At 36.6% G+C, this 19,378-nt stretch overlaps 2 protein-coding genes across 2 annotated transcripts; one reads left to right on the top strand and one right to left on the bottom strand.

The window, feature by feature from the left end:
• Window positions 1-8,376: 8,376 nt before the first annotated feature.
• LOC112726413 (common plant regulatory factor 1) lies at window positions 8,377-13,469 on the top strand. The gene is made up of 13 exons (XM_025775791.3): window positions 8,377-8,797; window positions 9,976-10,078; window positions 10,166-10,228; window positions 10,561-10,656; window positions 10,757-10,837; window positions 11,016-11,057; window positions 11,153-11,313; window positions 11,449-11,497; window positions 11,603-11,648; window positions 12,063-12,295; window positions 12,426-12,503; window positions 12,637-12,762; window positions 12,848-13,469. The coding sequence occupies exons 2-13, from the start codon at window positions 10,016-10,018 to the stop codon at window positions 13,085-13,087; spliced, it is 1,278 nt and encodes a 425-aa protein (XP_025631576.1). The 5' UTR covers window positions 8,377-8,797; window positions 9,976-10,015; the 3' UTR covers window positions 13,088-13,469.
• Window positions 13,470-13,775: 306 nt separating this feature from the next.
• LOC112726412 (4-hydroxy-tetrahydrodipicolinate reductase 2, chloroplastic) lies at window positions 13,776-17,253 on the bottom strand. Its single transcript, XM_025775790.3, has 8 exons — window positions 16,926-17,253; window positions 16,109-16,346; window positions 15,550-15,683; window positions 15,372-15,446; window positions 14,987-15,088; window positions 14,574-14,683; window positions 14,390-14,477; window positions 13,776-14,051 (listed from the first exon to the last, which is right to left on the bottom strand). The coding sequence occupies exons 1-8, from the start codon at window positions 17,160-17,162 to the stop codon at window positions 13,983-13,985; spliced, it is 1,053 nt and encodes a 350-aa protein (XP_025631575.1). The 5' UTR covers window positions 17,163-17,253; the 3' UTR covers window positions 13,776-13,982.
• Window positions 17,254-19,378: the final 2,125 nt, after the last annotated feature.

Genomic DNA, 19,378 nt, shown 5'->3' with positions numbered 1-19,378 from the left:
GCGGGTTGAGGAGCCCCTAGCTCGGTTGGAGAAAGAAGTAGCGAACGTAGCTTGTCTACTTGCTAGGTTGCGATGGCTGTGGAGGAGAGAGGACGAGGCATCTTCGCGAGAGACTACGACCACGCAAGGACGCCGCTGTGCAGCTCAAGGAGTCGGGGGAGGAGCGGCAAACGGCAGGCAGAAGGCCGGCGATGATGTTCGGGATATGTACCTAGCAGATTGGAGCTTTGGACGTGACAATGGTGAGGATAAATAGGTTCCGGCGAAGGCTACAACACAACAGCAGATCCACGATATTCAACGTTTGAGAAAGAATATGATGAGGAATGAGAGGGATGGAAGAGGACTGATTGAAGAGTATCTTGAGGGATCGGAACCAGGGGCGCAGCGGGTAGGCCAGTGGCGACAGGGGTGGAAGAAGCATATGGGACTGGGGAAGGAATAGGAAATGAAAACCAAGCAGTAGATGAGACTGATACAGGGTTGAATATGAACGAAGATTCGGCGCTACACCGAGGCAACCAAATTTGGAGTCGGGAAGAAGAAATGGCGGAGAATAAAGAGGTTTGGAATTGGCGGTTGAATTAGGTGCAATTCCGTGCAGTGATGAAGAGGACTTTATGGCAATTCTCCAAGAGCAAAATTAAGAATTAGCCAGGAAACGGAGACAATCGAAGCAAAAGGAGAAAATCAGAAGAAGTCGGCCAAAAATTCGTATGCATGTGTGTAATAAATTTTATAAATGATTTTAACCTCTTGGAATGTTAGAGGTTTGGGAGGAGTCGCAAAATTGAATACGATAAAAAGCTTCAAAAATAATTTTAGAGTAGATATGTTGGGTTTGATAGAAACAAAAAAAAAGAGAAGGTGAATAAATTTGATGTAGCAAGTATTTGGGGTCATGGTAGAGCTAGCTGGGAGTGCGTTAATTCGATTGGAGCATCGGGAGGTTTATTGTTAATATAGGATGAATCTGTTTTTAAATTAATAAATTGCTATAAAGGAGATAGGTGGTTATGTGTAGAAGGAGTGATGACCAAAGATAATTTTCACTGTGCTGTTTGTCTGGTATGTGGACTGCATGTGAGAGATGAAAAACTCTTACTATGGGAGGAATTAAGTTATGTTACAAGGCTGTGCCAAATTTCATTTTGTTACCTGGGAGATTTCAATGAAATTGTGCATATAGAAGAGAGGAAAGGGGCGACGAGTTTATCAGCAACTGCTGAAGAATTCAGAGCATGGGTAAATGATATGGAGTTGGTGGACTTGACGCTTAACGATCGCAAGTATACCTGGTTTACAGGTCAGTCTTGTAGGCATATTGATAGAGGCCTAGTGAGTTTGGAATGGCTGGTTGTGTACCCGGATACTCGACTTAGAGGAGGACCGAGAGGATTATCAAATCATTGCCCCTTGATAGTGGAAGATAGAAGAAGGGTTCAGTATACAAGACCGTTTCGTAGCCTAGATTCGTGGTTCACACATGAAGGCTTCCTAAGGATGGTGAAGGAAGAATGGAGGGGATTGGGAGATGCACAATTTCTGGATAAGCTGAAGGCGTTATCGAAACTGCTGAGTAGATGGCATAAGCAGCACTTTGGGAATATACCTGTAAAGATAAAAATGTTTGAGGATGAGATCCAGAAATTCGACGACATGGTCAGTAACGGGGCTTATGTTAGTACAGTAGAAGCAAGAAGAAAGGCGCTAGTGAGATGTTGTGAGCTATGGTATACGAGACAAGATATACACTAGAAATGAATGTCCAGGTCTCGACATGCCAAGAAGATGGACAAAAACACAAGATATTTCCACAACATTGTATCAGCAAAAAGAAGAAATAATCGGATTGAGTCTTTAGTGATCAACGGGAGGTTGGTAAGGAATCATGCAAGAATCAAGGTCGCCATTAGAGATTTCTATAGGAAACTTTTTCAACAGAAAGCTTCACCAAATATTACCTTTCGAGAAGGTCTAGTCAATCGGTTATGGATGGAGGAAGCTCAAGCGTTAGAGATGTTACCGTCGGAGGAGGAAGTGAAGGAGGCAGTTTGGGATTGCAAATCATCTAAGGCACCGGGTAGTGATGGATATAATTTAAACTTTATAAAAAACTGTTGGGAGGAGATTAGAGTGAAATTTACTAAAGTTGTGATGACTTTCTTTGAGACGGTGAGGCTACCAGCAGACTCCAATGTTACTTGGGTCGCGCTGGCACCAAAATTTATGGGTGCAAAGGAGATAAAGGTTCTTAAACCAATTAGTATGGTTGGATGCATTTATAAGGTGATATCAAAAGTGTTGACAAGGAGAATGAGAAGCGTAATGCCAGGCTTAGTAGGGGAATCACAGAGTGCTTTTGTCAAGGGTAGGAGAATACATGGTAGAGGGTTAATAGCATGTGAAACTGTACATTGGCTAAAACTGAAAAGAAGGGCGTCAGCAATCATCAAATTGGACTTCCAAAAAGCCTATGACAGAGTCAAGTGGAACTTTATTAATATTGTACTAGAAAAGATGGGATTCGGTAGAAGATGGAGGGCATGGGTTACAGAGTGTATCAGGTCAGCATCTATCTCTATAATGGTTAATGGGTCACCAACGAAACCGTTCAAGATGGAAAGGGGACTGCGGCAAGGCGATCCCTTATCACCGTTTCTGTTCGTTCTTGTTGTAGATGTGTTGAATAGAATGATTGGGGAGGCAGTCAAAAATAGGAGAATATCGCCTCTTTTAGTCGGTAGGGATAATATAGAGTTATCACACCTGCAATTTGCTGATGACACTATATTGTTCTGTCCACCAGAGGAGGAGACAGTGAGAAATTACAAGAGACTATTGCAGTGTTTTGAAGTGATGTCCAGATTGAGCATAAATTGCAGTCAAAAGTGGGTGGATTGGATATGTGGACTACTAGGGTGCTGGGCGGTAACTCTCTCGGTGAAGTATTTGAGTATTAATCTTGGAGCAAACCCAAGACTGGTAAAAACATGGAAGGCAATAATAGATAAGGTGGAGGAGAAACTTAGTTTGTGAAAAGCAAAAGTTCTTAGTAAAGCAGGGAAGCTGGTTCTCATCAAGTCAGTTATCAATAGACTACCTATTTATTATCTCAGCTTGTATAAAATGCCAGCTGCAGTGGCAAAAAAATTAATTTTGCTACAGTAGAGGTTCTTTTGGGGAAAGAATGATGGAAGACCGGGGTTGCCTCTTGTAAAGTGGGAGTTGATACAGGTACCGAAGAAACTAGGAGGGCTAGGTGTAGGAGATGCAATGGTTCGTAACACCGTCGGTGGAGATTTTCTAAGAAAGATTGTCCACTTTAGAAGAAGATTGTATGCTCGTGCACTAATCTGAACCCCAGCCAGTTATTGTCTACTCAAGCTCTACCAACAAAAGGGGGTCCGTGGAAAGATATATGCAACCTGCAAATAAAAGAGCAAATTGTTAGGCAGAAGATTATTGATGGACTTGCTATAGAAGTAGGTGATGGTAGATCAACCAGATTTTGGGACGATACATGACTACAGTCGAGAAAGTTGAAAGACTCCTTTTCAAGACTTTTCTTGGTTTCAAATAACAAATGATTCGTAATTGGGCTGTTTAATTGGTTTGTGCTAGTAGGTTGAGTTAATACAAAGGATTGATTGAGTAGATTCGGCATCATTGCTCAGAATGATAATCTCTGTGCGATGTGCAACAAGGAAGTTGAATCTGTTCAACATTTTTTTGTTACGTGCGAGTTTGTTTGGCAGGTATGGTGCGCATGGATCGCTCAAGTGGGTCGGGCCTGGTGCATCCCGGGGTCCATAAGAGAACATTTTGAGAGCTGGAGGATGATGCCTATGAGAAAAGATGAGCATAAAACATGGTTTGTGGGGTTCTTCTCAGTTATATGGAATATCTAGTTGTGTAGAAATGAATTCATTTTCCAGAATAAGACAGCGGTCGTGGTGGAATGCATTGCAAGATCGTTTTGTAGATCTAAGGAATGGTGTGAAACTAACTCATGTTGTTGATGGTTATGCCAGAGATAACATAGGAGTTGCTTCGTATCTATAGTTTGTTGTATGCTCCACCGAGTGTGTTGAGCTTGTTTGATTTTCAAAAAATGACCTTCAACAAAAAATACATGTACCTAAAATCGACAATGATGAAGTGATTGATATATGTAGGGAAGGAAATACTTAGGAGCGTAATACAATTCTTCTTATGGAAGTGATTAAAATAGTCATGTTATTTCAAGAGAATGAATGTTTCTTATAAAGGGATAGCAGTTACCAAAGTTGAATATCTGTTTATTAAAAATACAGGTCTCTCAAAGTTATAAGACTATGTGTAAGAGCTAATGATTGTTTAACATAAAAAAATTGAAGAAAATTAGTAACCTGAAAATAAGTGACTATTGATACTTCTAAAAAATAGTAGCCTTTTAAAAATAGTCGTAAGAGTAATTCTAATGGGATATTTTCTGGGAATCAGTTTCGACTTTTACAGTAATTGAATTTTTATAATATCTGTTTACTGATTTAAAATTAAATTTTGTATTGGATATAATCTTTGAAATGATACTAATATTAGTAAGGAGATACCGTATCATTTAAAAAAAACTAATAAAATGCTGCTATTTATATATTCATTAAATGAACATTAAAACTTTGTTATGTAATCTTATTAAATTAAAATGATACTAAGCATTAGAGTAATAAATTTCATATTGAGTTTCAAATCAATTTTTATGATATATATATATATATATATATATATATATATATATATATATATATATATATATATATATATATATATATATTCCCCCAAATATTTATGTGATATTGTATGAGATCCAAAATAAAATAAAATTAAAACTAAGTATTGGAGATGCTCTAAGATAACAAAATTTATTGTTGGATAAATTTTGACCTGATCGAACAATCTGGATCTAAAATTTATCCTATGCATCATTGAAAGAAAAAATCTTCAATTTATTTCATTTAAATATGTTGCATTATTTATCTTTGGTAGTAACATAATAACAACAACAACAAAGTCTTGTCTCATTAGGTGGGATCGGCTACATGGATCAAACAATGTTATTAAGCTCTATCATGTATCATGTCTACAGAGAGACCATTACATGCAAATTTTGTTTGACCACCTCATGGATGGTCTTCCTAGGTCTTCCTCTATCTTTCACCCCATGTCCTTCTTCCATCTCATCCGCACTTCTCACTGGGTGCTTTGTCGGTCTTCTTCTCACATGTCCAAACCACATAAGACGCGATTCTACCATCTTTTTCACAGTAGGTGCTACTCCAACTCTCTCTTATATCTTCGTTCCTTATTCTATCCAATCGCGTATGACCACTCATCCATCTCAACATCTTCATCTCTGCCACACTTAACTTATATTCGTGTTCCTATTTGGCCGCCTAACACTCTGTACCATAAAGCATAGCCGGTTTGATAGCAGTGCGATATAATTTACCTTTAAGTTTTAAAGGCACTTTTTTTGTCACATATAAAATTAGACGCACTCCGCCATTTTGACTAACCTACTTGGATCCTATGATTTACATCGTATTCAATCTCACCATTATCCTGTATGATACACTAAAGATACTTAAAACTTTTAACTTTTCGTAGGATATTTTCTCCAATATTTACCTCTGTATTAGGGTTTTTCCTTTGGCAGCCGAGCTTAAATTCTATATATTCCGTCTTACTACGACTTATGTGCAGACCATACACTTCTAGAGCTTCTCTCCATAAATCCAACTTCTTATTTAGGTCTTCACTTGACTCTCCCATAAGGACGATATCATTGACAAAAAGCATGTACCATGGACAGGCTCTTGGATATACTCTGTGAGTACTTTCAACATTAATGTGAAAAGATATGGATTTAAGGATGATCCCTGTGTAATCTTATAACAATAAAAAATTTCTCTGTCACACCACCTTGAGTTTTCAAACTAGTTGTAGCTCCATCATATATGTTTTTAATTGCGTGAATATATGTGATCCTTACTCTCTTCATTTTCAAAACCTTCCATAAGTCCTCTCTTGGCACCCTATCGTACGCTTTTTCCAAATCAATAAACACCATATGTAGATCCCTTTTATTACTATGATACCTCTCCATCATCCTTCTTAACAAGTATGTAGCTTCAGTGGTATATACCTGACATAAAATCAAATTGGTTCTCTGTTACTTGTGCCTCTTGTCTCAGCCTCCGTTCTATCACCCTTTCCCATAACTTCATGGTATGACTCATGAGTTTGATCCTTCTATAATTTTTGCAACTCTGTATATCCCCCTTATTCTTGTAGATCGGTACCAAGGTAATCGTTCTCCACTTATCTAGCATCTTCTTTGACGTTAAAATCTCATTAAAAAGCTTAGTTAACCAACTGATACCTTTCTCTCCAAGGCCCTTCCAAACTTCAATTGGAATATTATTGGGTTCTACTTCCATGTCATTTTTCATCCGCTTTAGAGCCTCTTTTACCTCGAGATTTCGAATCCTTCGATAGTAGCCAAAGTTTTTATCTTCCTCCATCATGCATAACTGACCAAGGCTCGTAAGAGTCTTCTGTCGTTCATTAAATAACTCGTAGAAGTAGCTCTTCTACCTTTCATTGATATTCTCATCTTGAGCCAAAATCTCTCCATCTTTATTCTTTATATACTTAACCTGATCCAAGTCTCTCGTTCTTCTTTCACGTCTCTTTGCGATTTTGTATATACTTTTTTCTCCTTCCTTCGTACCTAAGGATTGGTAGAGATCCTCATATACTCTTATTCTTACTTCACTTACAGCCACTTTGTCTCTTTCTTAGCTGCCTCATATTTTTCTTAATTATCTGCATTGTGGCACAAATACCACTCTTTAAAGCACTCCCTTTTTTCCTTTATATTTTCTTGTACACTCGCATTCTTCTACCAGGACTCCTTGTCTCTTGGTCATATTCTTCTAGATTCACCAAAACTTTTTTTTGTTGTTCTTCTAATAACTTCTACCATCTCCCTCCACATCTACTCGTCTTAAGAAACTTCCTTATTCCTCACATTTCATCCGCCACCACCTCGTCCTTGGTTTTTCGTATGATGTCTTTTTTTCAACTTTTGCTCAACGCAAAAATTCATGACGAGCATCCTATGTTGTGTTGTTAAACTATCTCCTGGAATAATTTTACAATTAATGCAAAATTTTCTGTCGACTCTCCTCAACAAGAAGAAGTCAATTTGAGAGCTTGTCATGCCACTCCTATAGGTTATAAGATGTTTATATCTCTTTTTAAAATATGTATTTGCGATGAGAAGGTCAAAGGTTGATGAAAAATCTAAAATAGTTTTACCCTCGATATTGACCACTCCAGAACCATGGCCTCCGTGTATACTTCCATACCCAGTCACTTCTCTTCCAACATGGCCATTTAAATCTCCTCCTTAGAAAATCTTATCTCCCGAATGTATGTCTTGGACCAAATTCTCTAGATCCTCCCAAAACCTTATCTTGTATTGCTCGTCCGAACCCACTTGCGGTGCATAGGTTCTAATCACATGAAAAGTACTTCCTTCCACCACAAGTTTGATAGAGATGTTCCGATCACCCACCCTCTTGGCATCCACAATGTTCTTCTTCCACTGCTTATCCACGATAATACCTACTATATTCCTATTCTTCACCTTTTTGTATACCAAAATTTGAACCCGAAGGTATCCAACTCCCTAACTTTCGCGTCGATCCATTTTGTTTCATGTATGCACATGATGTTAATCTTCCTCCTTATCATGGTATCCACCACCTCCGTGGATTTTCCTGTTAGAGTGCCTATGTTCCATGTCCCAAATCTCAACCTTCTGTCGCTTCGACCTTTACCTTTTTCTTTGTGAACTAGCTTATTTACCATTGTCCGTTCACGAAAATATGTGAATCCTTGCTCATTTAACACTATACCTGACACTACAGCGACCCTTACTCATTTGACACTGTGCACAAGTCATACAATACGTTGTTTTTAGACAATAACCTAATTTTAGCGCAATAATGTATTTGATACATGTCATGAAAATTCGACTAAATTTTTATATTGATTCACGAAGGCCTAACACAAGTATTCTTGTTTATCTAGATTTGTAACCGATTATATACCAGGTGTAGTATAAGCGGAATTCTTTGTAGTAACATAATTAAAAAAAAAAAAACTACTGATTTAAAAATTTCTAGCTTATCAAAAAGAAATTTAAAATTTCCTTTTTTAGTTGATTTTTGAAATTCAACGGCCACGTAAGCCCACATGAATGGCAGGCTAGGATGGACCCTGCCACCTTAAGCAATCACCACGTGTACAGCCACGATTAATTGAGAATAAATAAATGGCCAGCGCTATTTGCGATAAGCCAGCTCAACAACCACCACACTCCCTCCCTCACCACCGTATACGGATTTTCCCACAGTATTTATACATCGTATACATACGGAAAACCCTACATACGACACGTGTATAGTGACGTGGAGTTTCTTTCTCTCATTCTCCTTCTCCTTCTCTTTCTCCTCCTTCTTCACCACCCCCACCTTTCTCTCTCTTCAAACCTTTCTTTCCCTCGTTTTTTATAGAGAGAGAAAGTAGAGAGACACAAAATGCGTGATTTCTCATTTCAAACCTTCATTTGAGCTACGCGGATTGCTTCTTCATTTTTTTTTCTCTTTTGTTTTGTTTGGTTTTAGCTGAGAATTTTTTTTATTTTAATTTTCGGTGACGAGAAGAATTGCGCGTTTTTTTTCAGGTACGTGGAATTTCCAGCACTCTTTTTTTTTGGGTTCTAAACTGGGAAATTTTACTCCTTTAATTTTCATTCATGGATTTTAGAAGAGAAACTTGAATTCATGAAACTTTAAATTTTTATGATTAAGTGAAAATTTTTGAGAAATCTATGAAGAGGATTAGGAGAGAGTGAGATTGAGAGAGATGCAGAAGAGATTATGTGGTCCATTTTGAAACTTTTGTTTTGTTTCGTGGAAATTGAAGTCTAACATCTACAAAAAAAATTTCACTGTTTTGTAGTTCTATACTTTTAGCTAATTAAACAAGGCTAGATTTGGGATTTGCATGGATCTCTTATTGTAGGAACTAAAATATATCAATTTCTGTGCTGTCTGTGTTTTGATTCATTCAATTTTGTGTTTTTTGGATGTTTGTTTGGTAACTTTTTTTTTGTGAATTTAATTTTCCTTATATAAAATAGGTGAATAGGAGTAAGGGTAGAGAATAGAGAAGGTTGGGGGTTATTGAATCAGGATAGAACCTATAAATTATAATCTACTAACTAGGTATAAAGAAGCAAATTCAGAAGATTCAATAGTCCTGTTACCATATTGAAGTGATAGAAAGGTTTGGTTTTGTAGGGACCTTTTGGTCATTAACTTCCTGGATTTGTCCTTTTGGGTTTGATTGTGTCCATCTTATGCCGTGTTAGTTTGAGTTCATCACTCTCTCTCTCTTCCCTTTTGGGGTAGTAAAATGACATAATTGACCCCTTTACTTTCCTTCATTTACCAGCTAGTCATGTCTTTGATTTCATTGTTTTTTGTTGTCCTTATCAAGAAAAAAATATGAATCTTTGTGTGGTGCCATGTGGTTTGTAGTTAAGAATTTCTCAACAGAACTAAATTTCTCACTGCCTTTACCCCTTTGATTTCAGTGATTGATGTTTTATTTATTGAGCTATGATTTGAATGTTGGAATTGCTCTTCCTTTCTGCAGAATTTGTTAATTTTTTGTTTTTGCCATTATAACCTATTAACTATTTGTTTTTAGATTAGAGATTATGTTTAGCTTCTATCTAGGAGACTAAGATCAAGTGTTGGTTTTGAAGTGCATAAATCTTGGCTTATGATTTTAGCTTTTCTTCATTGCAACATTTTTCTCGCTGATAGTTGCTGACATGGTTTCCTGTTAATGCAGCCAAATCACTGTTGTTGGGTTTTCTTTTGGTGCTTACCTAATGGGAAACAGTGAGGAAGGAAAATCCACCAAGATTGAAAAGTCATCTTCACCGGTAGCAACGGTAAGCTAAGAACAGTTTCTTTGTGTGTATGGAAACAATGAAGGAGAAGGTTGTGGCTAACCACTATTGTTCCAAATTTACTTACAGGATCAGACCAATCAGACCAACCAGCAAAATATTCATGTTTATCCTGATTGGAGTGCCATGCAGGTTACCTAAGTTTTCCTTCACTTCACTTCCACTAAATAAAATGTTAGCTACCTCTTGTTTAAAAGACATGTCCGCATTTTCGCTATGAAGTATTTGAAAACTGTTGTCTGCATATTTCCATTCTTAGTTATTTGAATCAATGAAAGATGTCTATTTGGTAGGAAACGTTTGGATTATCAATCATTGTTGCAGGATAGGATCATGGTGCACTATAATTATGCGTTCTCCAATCATTATTCAATTAATTTTGGCCTTTTGGTTTGCTTTATCTTTTGAAAATAACTACCTTCTAGAAATTACTTATGGTGACTTTAAAGTATATATATTCTCAGGCATATTATGGACCAAGAGTCAACATGCCCCCATACTATAACTCGGCTGTGGCTAATGGTCATGCTCCTCATCCATACATGTGGGGACCACCACAGGTATTATTGTATTGTACTTATCACCATTCTTTGTTTTTGAGTAGATGTTGTGATACGTCCTGGTGGAGATGAATAATTTACCAACTTATGTTTCTTCCAGCCTATGATGCCACCTTATGGGCCGCCTTATGCAGCAATCTATTCGCATGGAGGGGTTTATGCTCACCCTGCAGTTGCTATTGTAAGTATGAATTCTTGAAACTGTTTATAACATCATTCTTTGATATTCTTGTAATGAACCTTGGCAATTGATTTATGAACACTGAAGTGGTCAATACAAAAGTTTTCCATTCTTTATATATGCCCTGTTGGTACAAGTTTTTCCTATTAGCTTATGAGTCTCATTTGATAAAATATAGGGGCCTCATGCACATGGTCAGGGAGTTCCGACTTCGCCTGCTGTAAGTTTTGGATTTCTCCGAAATCATTTCCTACTCTCTTGATTTCCTGAACATTGTAAAAAAAAAAATTGAGTCTTGATAATGAAATAATGCAGGCTGGGACTCCTTCAAGCGTAGAAACACCAACCAAATTATCTGGAAATACTGATCAGGGTTTAATGAAAAAATTGAAAGGATTTGATGGGCTGGCAATGTCAATAGGCAATGGCAACACTGGAAGTGCAGAGCGTGGAGCGGAAAACAGGCTATCACAGAGGTATGCCACTTTTCCTTCTGTATTATATAATTGAAATGAATATTCTTCCTCTCCTTTAGTATAGAAGATTGGACCATGAGCGTGCTATTCTATTGGGATCATATATGTAACTGAATACATTTATGATGTCAACAGTGTGGACACTGAAGGTTCCAGTGATGGAAGTGATGGCAACACTGCAGGGGTAAGAATCTACTAATATTTTGATAGCCGGACCCACCTAGTGGGATAAGACTTTGTTGTTATTGTAACTTAAAATACTTATGATATTTGCCAATGCTATGCCCAGACTAATCAAACAAGGAAAAGAAGACGTGATGGAACACCAACAACTGGTATGACTTGTTCTTCACTAAATGTGACCTCTTGAATGAATTTAATACTTGTCCTGGATCATAATCATGCTTCTCTAGTCATTACTTTATGTATGAGGTCAATCAGTTCATCAAGTATGTTTCTGATTAGTTGTTGCTCCTGTTGTTTGTGTACGATATGGTGAAATTATGCAAACTTTTATATTCCTTTTGGTGTGACTAATGTTAAGGTGAGATTACCTGGTTTTCAGACTTTAGATGGTCAAGTTATTACTTCCTTGTATCCTATTCATGCAGTTACCGGTGATCAATGTCTGTTACTTAACATCCTGAATACAATACTTATATACGAGTATATGGAAATATTCATTCTAGAGTATTGTTGTCAAAATAATTCTTTGTATTGGTACTTATAAATACCTACTGCACAAGCAGACGGGGAAGGGAAAACTGAGATACAAGACAGTCCGGCCCCTAAAGAGAATGCAGCCAATAAGACGATTGCAACTGCCCCAATCAGTATTACAGGAACATTAGCTGCACCTGTTGTTTCTTCAGGTATGACCACAGCACTGGAGTTGATGAACCCTGCATCTCTACATCCTAGGACAAATTCCCCAAATGGGCCACAACCTTGTGCAGTTATGCCTTCAGAAGCTTGGATACAGGTATGACCAGATTATGAATGATCACTTCCCAGTGGTTACTATTCAGTATTCACATATGGTTCATTTGAAGTGCTTATGAAATGCATGCTAATAGTAATGATGAATCTTCATCGTGTTTGAATTCTCTTAGAACGAGCGTGAGCTGAAACGTGAGAGGAGGAAACAGTCAAACCGTGAATCTGCCAGAAGGTCCAGGCTAAGGAAGCAGGTATATATATTTACATATTGCAGTTTTGTTTCATTGACTTATTTTCTTTATGCAATGCTTGTCTATCATGAAATACTAAAAAACAATCAAAAGTTGAAACCTTGTCAGTAACGTTCATATTTTGTCTGATCAGGCTGAGGCTGAAGAATTGGCACGAAAAGTCGAAAACTTGACTGCTGAGAATGTGTCGTTGAAATCAGAGATAAATCAATTGAGTGACAGTTCTGAGAAACTGAGGGTGGAGAATACTACATTAAGGGTATTTTTCTATAATATCCTTTCTTGTATCTTTGTGCTTCATAGATATATTTTCCCAGACTAATTATTTAATTAATTGAATTCAGGAAAAACTGAAAAATGCTCAACTGGGACCAGCAGATGAGATAGTTTTGAACAACACTGACAGCAACAGGGCTACCCCTGTGAGTACAGAAAACTTACTATCAAGAGTTAACAATAATTCTAGTTCTGATGATAGAACTGCTGAGGAAACTGATTTTTGTGAGAACAAATCAAACTCTGGGGCAAAGCTGCATCAACTAATGGATACAAATCCTAGAGCTGATGCTGTCGCAGCTGGTTGAGACCAATGATTGTTCTGGCTTTAGTTTTGGCATATTACAAGCCCAAAATTACTGCTGAGTGCTAACAGTTTTCAGAAGGGGATGGATCAGCTGAATTTTAGGATATGAAAATCCATCAAGAATTTGCTTTTCAGTTTTTTTTTTTTTTTTTAGGACAAAAAACTGTATTCTATTAGATGTGACAAGTAGATTATGACAACTTAAAATGTTTGTAAATTGAAGGGAACTAGAGATTTAGTTTAGACTTTTAGAAATGGTTGTTGAACCATTGCATAATTGGTTGTGGTGTTGATTGGTGTGGACCTCCTTGGTTTAAGGTATTCCTACTCTATGAACAATCTGATATTTCTAATATTTATCAAGTTTGATTGACATCTCTTAAGTTTGGTGAAGGTAGTCCTACTATTTAATCTGCACTCAATTCCCACTTTTGGGAACAAATTATTTTTGGGAATTATGTTTTAAAATTCTATATTTCTTTCCGCAAGAGCATTTGGTTATAAGTAATTTTGAACTTGAATTATTTTTTCTAAAGAAAATTGTTGAGTTCATATTTCTCTAGATTGACATTTAAGCTATTCCTGTATATGTAATCTCTTTTATTTGAAATATTGGTGATAGGTATTACATGTTTATTTTATATTTAATGATACTAGAAAATTAAAAGAGAGAAAAAGTGATTGCAAGATTTTAGAAACCGAAGTTAAATTCTTGTTCCCGATAATACTACTATCCTCAACATGAGAACAATTAAATAGAAGCTACATTATTCTCATCCAAAAACAAAAGGAAAAATAAATAGAAGCTAAATTACTGATTGGTTTTCAAAAACCATAGGGATATATCAAATCTCTTCTTAGCAACTTGTACAAACTGAGATCCGAACCATAGCTTCTCATCTCATGTTGCCTTCTCTAAGAACATCAATCATGTTGTATAATCTTTTATTATCCTTCTCTTCAATCTGCACTCATATAAAATCAACAATCAAAGATTGCAAACAGTGCACATGACAACAGAATATTAATATGAAAATACATTGCCAACATAGACATTGAATCATATATTATAATTTGACTTGTCATTAGAAGCAATATAAAATGGGTCTGTATACAAATCGACCTTTTCCAATAATGCATTACTTGATGAATCTATTTTGACACCAAAAGCTAAACAAGACAAATGATTTAGGGTGGTTTTTGGACAATCAATCTAGTAGTAAATGCATCTTTGAAGAAATGAATACTACTTTAATCACATATAGGTGTCAAATGCAATTTACATTAAGGCAAGTTTGAGTACCTTTTTAGCAAGAAATAGTACAGCATCAACGGTACCCTCAGCATATATTGATCTACCGCAAACGTTGTGTTGGAACTCGAATGTAACTCTGCAGCAAGCGATAAGTGTATTAGCCGGTAAAAAGAAGATGGTTAAAACATGTGAAAGAGAACGAGGAGAATGGTTTGTGACGTTTGTTTCTTACGTGTCGTCCGGTGATGTCAAATGATACATATGAAAAGCATGACCTAACAAGTGTTCCTCTGGGACACCAACCATTTCAAGTTGTTCCTTTGGATCCCTGATCAATTGTATCTGACAAATTCATCCGGAAAAGAGGAAAGGGTGATATTTATGCTACTTTGAAAATCAACTACATTTTGCAACCAATAACTCAATCTAAGCAAAATTAGTTTGTCAGTGAATCGGACAACCCGACAAGGCAAATCTAATGGTAACTGGCATGTGAATATGTGATCCAAAACATGAAAATCCTTGACATGCCATTGATATGAGAATTTAATAAGCTAGATTCTTACCATGTACACAGAAGGTTCAGCTAGCAAGTAGTTTGGCAATGATCAAGAGAATACTGTTCTATAAAATGAACTAACGCACCTCATCCATATCGAAATCCACGCCTAATTTGTTGAAGCAGGAAATTACAGCCTTCGCAGTTCCAGATGCATCAACTTTGCTTGCTTGATGAGACTCCATTACCTAATATCTTGGAAGAATGCATCAGATTTTAATGTTACATCAATAGAAGCTTAACTTTTCTAAAGAAAAAACAGAACAACTAAAAAGTTGATGAAACCTAGTATTATTGCTCAGTATAACTAAAATAAGCATGATAGTAGTTTCAACATAACTGCAACTTATCCGCTATTATCATTAAAGTAATAAGAAATTTAATTAACTAATTCAGTTCTGGGTCTATATATTCAATTTAGTTTCAATTAGAGCCGAATCCCAGCCCCCAAAATGTGGCAAAAAGAGCTACCTGTAAGTTATACCCAGAGAAGGCACCAGGAAATTGCTCTGCCATAATTTCCATGGCCGCAAGAAAAGCAACTACCTAATAATATAATACAAGAACAGCATAAGGATTTCAGAATACAGGAGTATAAGAGACGTGAAAAATACTGAAAATTGAAAAAGGTTATCTGGAATCATAATACCTGCTTCCCCATTTGTGGCGATATCACAGCATAAAGCCCCGAGTCTTGAACAGTCTTAAGCAAGAGGTCCCTATCTCCTCCGGTGGTACCCATCACAAAGGGAACCCCAACCTTACAGTACAACTCTGCATTGGCTGCATGACAATAAATGAGGAAAAATGTAAATAACTAAGCGAAATTTCATAAGTAGAGGCAATACTATTAAGAGTCTTCATAAAATACTTCGACTCATATATCATAAATTCAGAAATACAATTATGTTATCATCACCGCAAAACATGATATGCGTCGTGAATTTCATTTAAAATGTACACCGATCAACAAGAGAGCCAAGTACATTCCACAGATTCTTTGCTACCGAATTTCATAATATCAATTCCTATACTCAAAAATCTAAAGAGAAGCCTAAGAGAAATGTAATGCATTTCATTTCAAGATCAAATTGTGAGAAAAACACTATGTATATACAACTTTATAACATGTTTCATTTGTTAACAGCAAGATTTCAAACTGTGCATTATATCATAGAAAATAAACATGTATGCTTCAACATACATACCATTAACTGCACTTGGCACTGTGTAGTCCACAACAATCAAATTCGGATACTTATCATGGATAGATGCAAGCACAGTTTCTCTATCAGAAGGACCTTGCACAAGGAACTCCTTTTCACCAATCTGAAATGTCTGTCCAGCCTCCTCTTCACACCCAAAAGACACAGGAACAACATACACTCCAGCAGCTTCGGCTGCATTGATCACAGCTTTTCCCATTTTCCCAGTACATGCATTAACCTGAAAATTTCGAACATAACGAAAATAAGTAATCTTCTTTTTTCAAAGTTTAGCTTTACAAAATGCAATTTTTCTTTCATCTTCACTGCTAGTATTCAGACTTTTTTTGTTTCCAGCAGTATCCCTTATCCTGGCAAGCTAAGGACTAATCTTTCACGGACCAAGGCTCCATTTAAGGTCTGCTGAGTTACTATCTACACAAGGCGGGATTTGAACCATACACTTGCTTGAGCGGACAACTATTGAGCCGATCGCTCGACCAATTCAAGTTGGTTATTACTCGGACTTTATTAATAGGAATTCTACTAATTTGGTTTGATGAAAGGAACAAACTTCTCAATCACTCAACCAATACAGAGTTGGTTATAAAAATGTCATTCATGAAAGCTGCTCTAAATTAGCAAATTCCGATGGTCAAACATAAAGAGATACAAAAGAAGCTTCTTCCTTCAAAAAGCAATGGGAGTTCAAAAACAACTATATTTAACCCAAAAACAAAAAGAACAAAACTTGAGCATCGAAACATACACCCAATAGCTAGAAAAACGAAAATTTTTCATTTTCCATCAGTCTATTCACCATTATTGGGACTCCAAGGTTCTGCTGCGAAGGTGGAGACTTTTCAAGAAAAGTCTGAACAGGAGTGGTTGAAGAAGCAGCCATTGACACTATGGAGAACAAACGCGAGCTTCTTCTCTTGTGTGAAACTGGAACAACGATGCTACTCCTTGTGCTGATTCTGCTACTGGCATTGGAAGAGAGCGCGAGCTGATTGTGGAGCAATTTGGTTGGGGATTTCAGCATTGAGGTTGCCATTGATGAGGTAAGAGAGTGTGAATGAGCTCCAAGTAAGGGGCTTGAGACTTTTAAGGTTTCGGAATTTAGATTTGATAGGGTTTGCGAAACGTTTCGATATTTTTAGGGTTTTAGGAAAATGTAATGTATCTACTAAAATGTAATATCTTTTTTTTGGTGATTTACAATATCATTTTTAAAATCTTAAATATATTTAAAAATATAATTTATATGTGGGTGTTCAAATCCAAACCGATCCAAATTAAATCGCTCATCCAATCCAATCCAAACCGAAAACCGATTAAAACCGCACTAATTCGGATTTGATTGGATTCTATTTTTTGCAAACCGCTGGATTGGATCGAATTTCGGATCTACTTTTCATAACTGATTCAATCCAATCCAAACCGCATAATGTGCTATAATATTATTATTTTATTATTATATTTACAATTATATTTATAACATGTTCAATTTGTTATACATTTTTCTATTATTCATGTATTATTATTATTTAATAAATATTTTATGTTTAAAATATTATTTATTTATTTATTTTAACTAACTTATAATTTTATTTCTATTGTTATGTTATCGTTGTCTTTTTAAGATATGTTAAGACTTGTTATGTTATTGTTGATTATTTAAAATTTGATGTTAAGACATGTTATATGTATTTAATTTTTTTTATTTAAAAAACCACAAATCCAAACCGATCCAAACCGCTTGTAATCGGATCGGATCGGATCGGATCGGATTTTCAAAAAAAGTTCATCCAAACCGCACCGCACATAAATTAAGCGTTCGGATCGGATGACTTTTTTCCTTAAAACCGAACCAAACCGCACCGCGAACACCCTATCATTAAGTAATCATATTATTGTTTCTTTTGTTATGTATTTTATTCTACAAGAACATTTTTTATTAATTAATTTACACATACTTTTAAAATTATTAACAATAATATTAAAACAAAACTTAAGCAATAACTATGAAAATTATAAAATTGATTATAGCTTTTTCCATTTCTCACTCATTGTGTCTAGTACTTTACATTTTGAGTAAACTACCATTTGTACCACGGAAGTTGAAAACGCTGACAAATCTACCCACAAAAGATAGAAACTACCAAATGTATCCATCAATCATGAGTTCCGTGGGACGAAACTAACCAATCCGTATTCCGGCATTGACTCCGTCAGTAACACTCCCTACGTGGCATTTCACGGCGTGACATGGCTTGGGGGGCTGCACATGTGGATTGCTGACATGTCTGACCGTTATAATTTACCCCCAATTCCCAAATTTCCCAAATTCAAACATTCTTTCATCCAAAGCACGAACCCTAGATTCACAATAATCTTCGAAATTATACCAATGTCGAGGCAAAAACTCTTTACTCCACCTTCGAATGGCAGCGGTAGTGTCTCTGGAAGCTCAATTTCAAAACGGGCGCAGGACAGGAAGTTCAATGGCAGATGTTTATGTGGGTTGGGGGTGACGCTGTTACAGTCCGGGACGGCGATGAATCCTGGGAGGTGGTTCGTCCGTTGTCCCAATTGGAAGGTAACCCGTTGTACACCCTATTATGTGGAAGTTGAATGTGCATCTGATTTTAGTTTTTTGCCATGGATAGAACTCGGACTGCAACTTCTTTGCATGGGTAGACGAAATCGAAGGGCAGTGGGAGGGTGAGGGTTTGAGGAGAGCACTGTCGGAAAGAAGGATGCAGGAAGATGTTGATGAGGCTGAGGCTCAAGTGAAGATGCTCACCAGATTAGGGAGCTTCGAAGCTGAGTTTAGCAAAATTAGGTTTTGGCTTATGATGATATCAATGGCTGTTGTTTGTAATGCTGTGTGCACTGTGTATCTGATTCTTAGGAGGGTTTGATCCTTAGTAGTTGTTAGTGTAAGATCATGACAAATCTACCCATGATCGATTCAAAAAATGTCATTTGTACACAACTGTTTTTCAATTAAAGTCAGAGGTAGCCTTATAAGTTATGTAAGATGCAAAAATTAGCTGGTACTAATTGCAATTGTTGTTTACTTTCTGGTCCAAAATAACATCAAAGACATGCATAATATCCTGATAAGTATGTAGTAACTGGCTTACACAAATGTGCAAGATACTGCTAAGAGTTATCAAAACGTAAAGAAAATACGGCATAGTCTGTGACATGTCCAACGATTGTGCGATAAACTGCCAATAGGATTACACAAAAAACATAACTTAT

This window comes from Arachis hypogaea, chromosome 12, assembly GCF_003086295.3.
Source record: "Arachis hypogaea cultivar Tifrunner chromosome 12, arahy.Tifrunner.gnm2.J5K5, whole genome shotgun sequence".
NCBI classification, from domain to species: Eukaryota; Viridiplantae; Streptophyta; class Magnoliopsida; order Fabales; family Fabaceae; genus Arachis; species Arachis hypogaea.
This window is presented reverse-complemented; position numbering and strand designations above follow the sequence as displayed.